Raw genomic sequence first — 1,055 nt, forward strand, 5'->3', positions numbered from 1 at the left:
CACAGTTTACACAACTGAAGCTCGGGTTGATGAAACAACAGTTGTATCTACAGATCCGACTGCTGCACCTGTCGATGCTGTGGATGAAACAACAGCAAACTCCTTGGATGAGGTAACCAGCGTCACCACAAATTACACAACGGAAGTTCAGGTGGACGAATCAACAGTTATGTCTGTAGATTCGACTACTGCCTTTGCTAATACTGCTGACGAAACAACAGCAAATTCCTTGGTTGAAGTAACCAGTGACATCACAGATTACTCAACGGAATTTCAGGCTGATGAATCAACAGTTATATCTATAGATTCGACTGCCGCCCCTGCTGATAATGCTGATGAAACAACAGTAAACTTCATGGATGATACAACCAACGATCCCGCAGATTCTACAACTGAAGCTCGAGTTGATGAAACAACAGTTATATCTACAGATCCGACTGATGCACCTATTGATGCTGTGGATGAAACCACAGCAAATTCCTTGGATGAAGTAACCAGCTATACAACGGATTACACAACGGAAGTTCAGGCTGATGAGTCAACAGCTATGTCTGCAAATTCGACTGCCGCCCCTGCTAATAATCCTGACGAAACAACAGCAAACTCCATGGATGATACAACCAACGATCTCGCAGATTCTACAACTGAAGCTCAAGTTGACGAAACCACAGTTTTGTCTTCAGATTCGACTGATGCCGCTGCTGGTACTGCTGATGAAACAACAGCAAATTCCATGGATGATACAACCAACGATAACGCAGATTCTACAGATGAAGCTTGGATTTATGAAACAACAGTTGTATCTACAGGTTCGACTGCTGCACCTGTTGATGCTGTGAAAGAAACCACAGCAAATTCTTTGGATGAGGTAACCAGCGTCACCACAGATTACAAAACGGAAGTTCCGGTGGACGAATCAACAGTTATGTCTGTAGATTCAACTGTTGCCCCTGCTGGCACTGCTGATGAATCAACAGCAAATTCCTTAGATGAAGTAACCAGCGACATCACAGATTACACAACGGAAATTCAGGTGAATGAATCAACAGGTGTAT

General features: G+C 43.5%; 1 protein-coding gene across 1 annotated transcript; it reads left to right on the top strand.

Moving 5' to 3' along the window:
• Positions 1–53: 53 nt before the first annotated feature.
• LOC119644155 (dentin sialophosphoprotein-like) lies at positions 54–1,033 on the top strand (the record flags this gene model as incomplete). The annotated part of the gene is made up of 1 exon (XM_038043683.1): positions 54–1,033. A coding segment is annotated over one exon (980 nt), but the record flags the coding sequence as incomplete, so codon positions are not given.
• Positions 1,034–1,055: the final 22 nt, after the last annotated feature.

This window comes from Glossina fuscipes, unplaced genomic scaffold (genome assembly GCF_014805625.2).
Source record: "Glossina fuscipes isolate IAEA_lab_2018 unplaced genomic scaffold, Yale_Gfus_2 93421, whole genome shotgun sequence".
Classification (NCBI taxonomy): domain Eukaryota; kingdom Metazoa; phylum Arthropoda; class Insecta; order Diptera; family Glossinidae; genus Glossina; species Glossina fuscipes.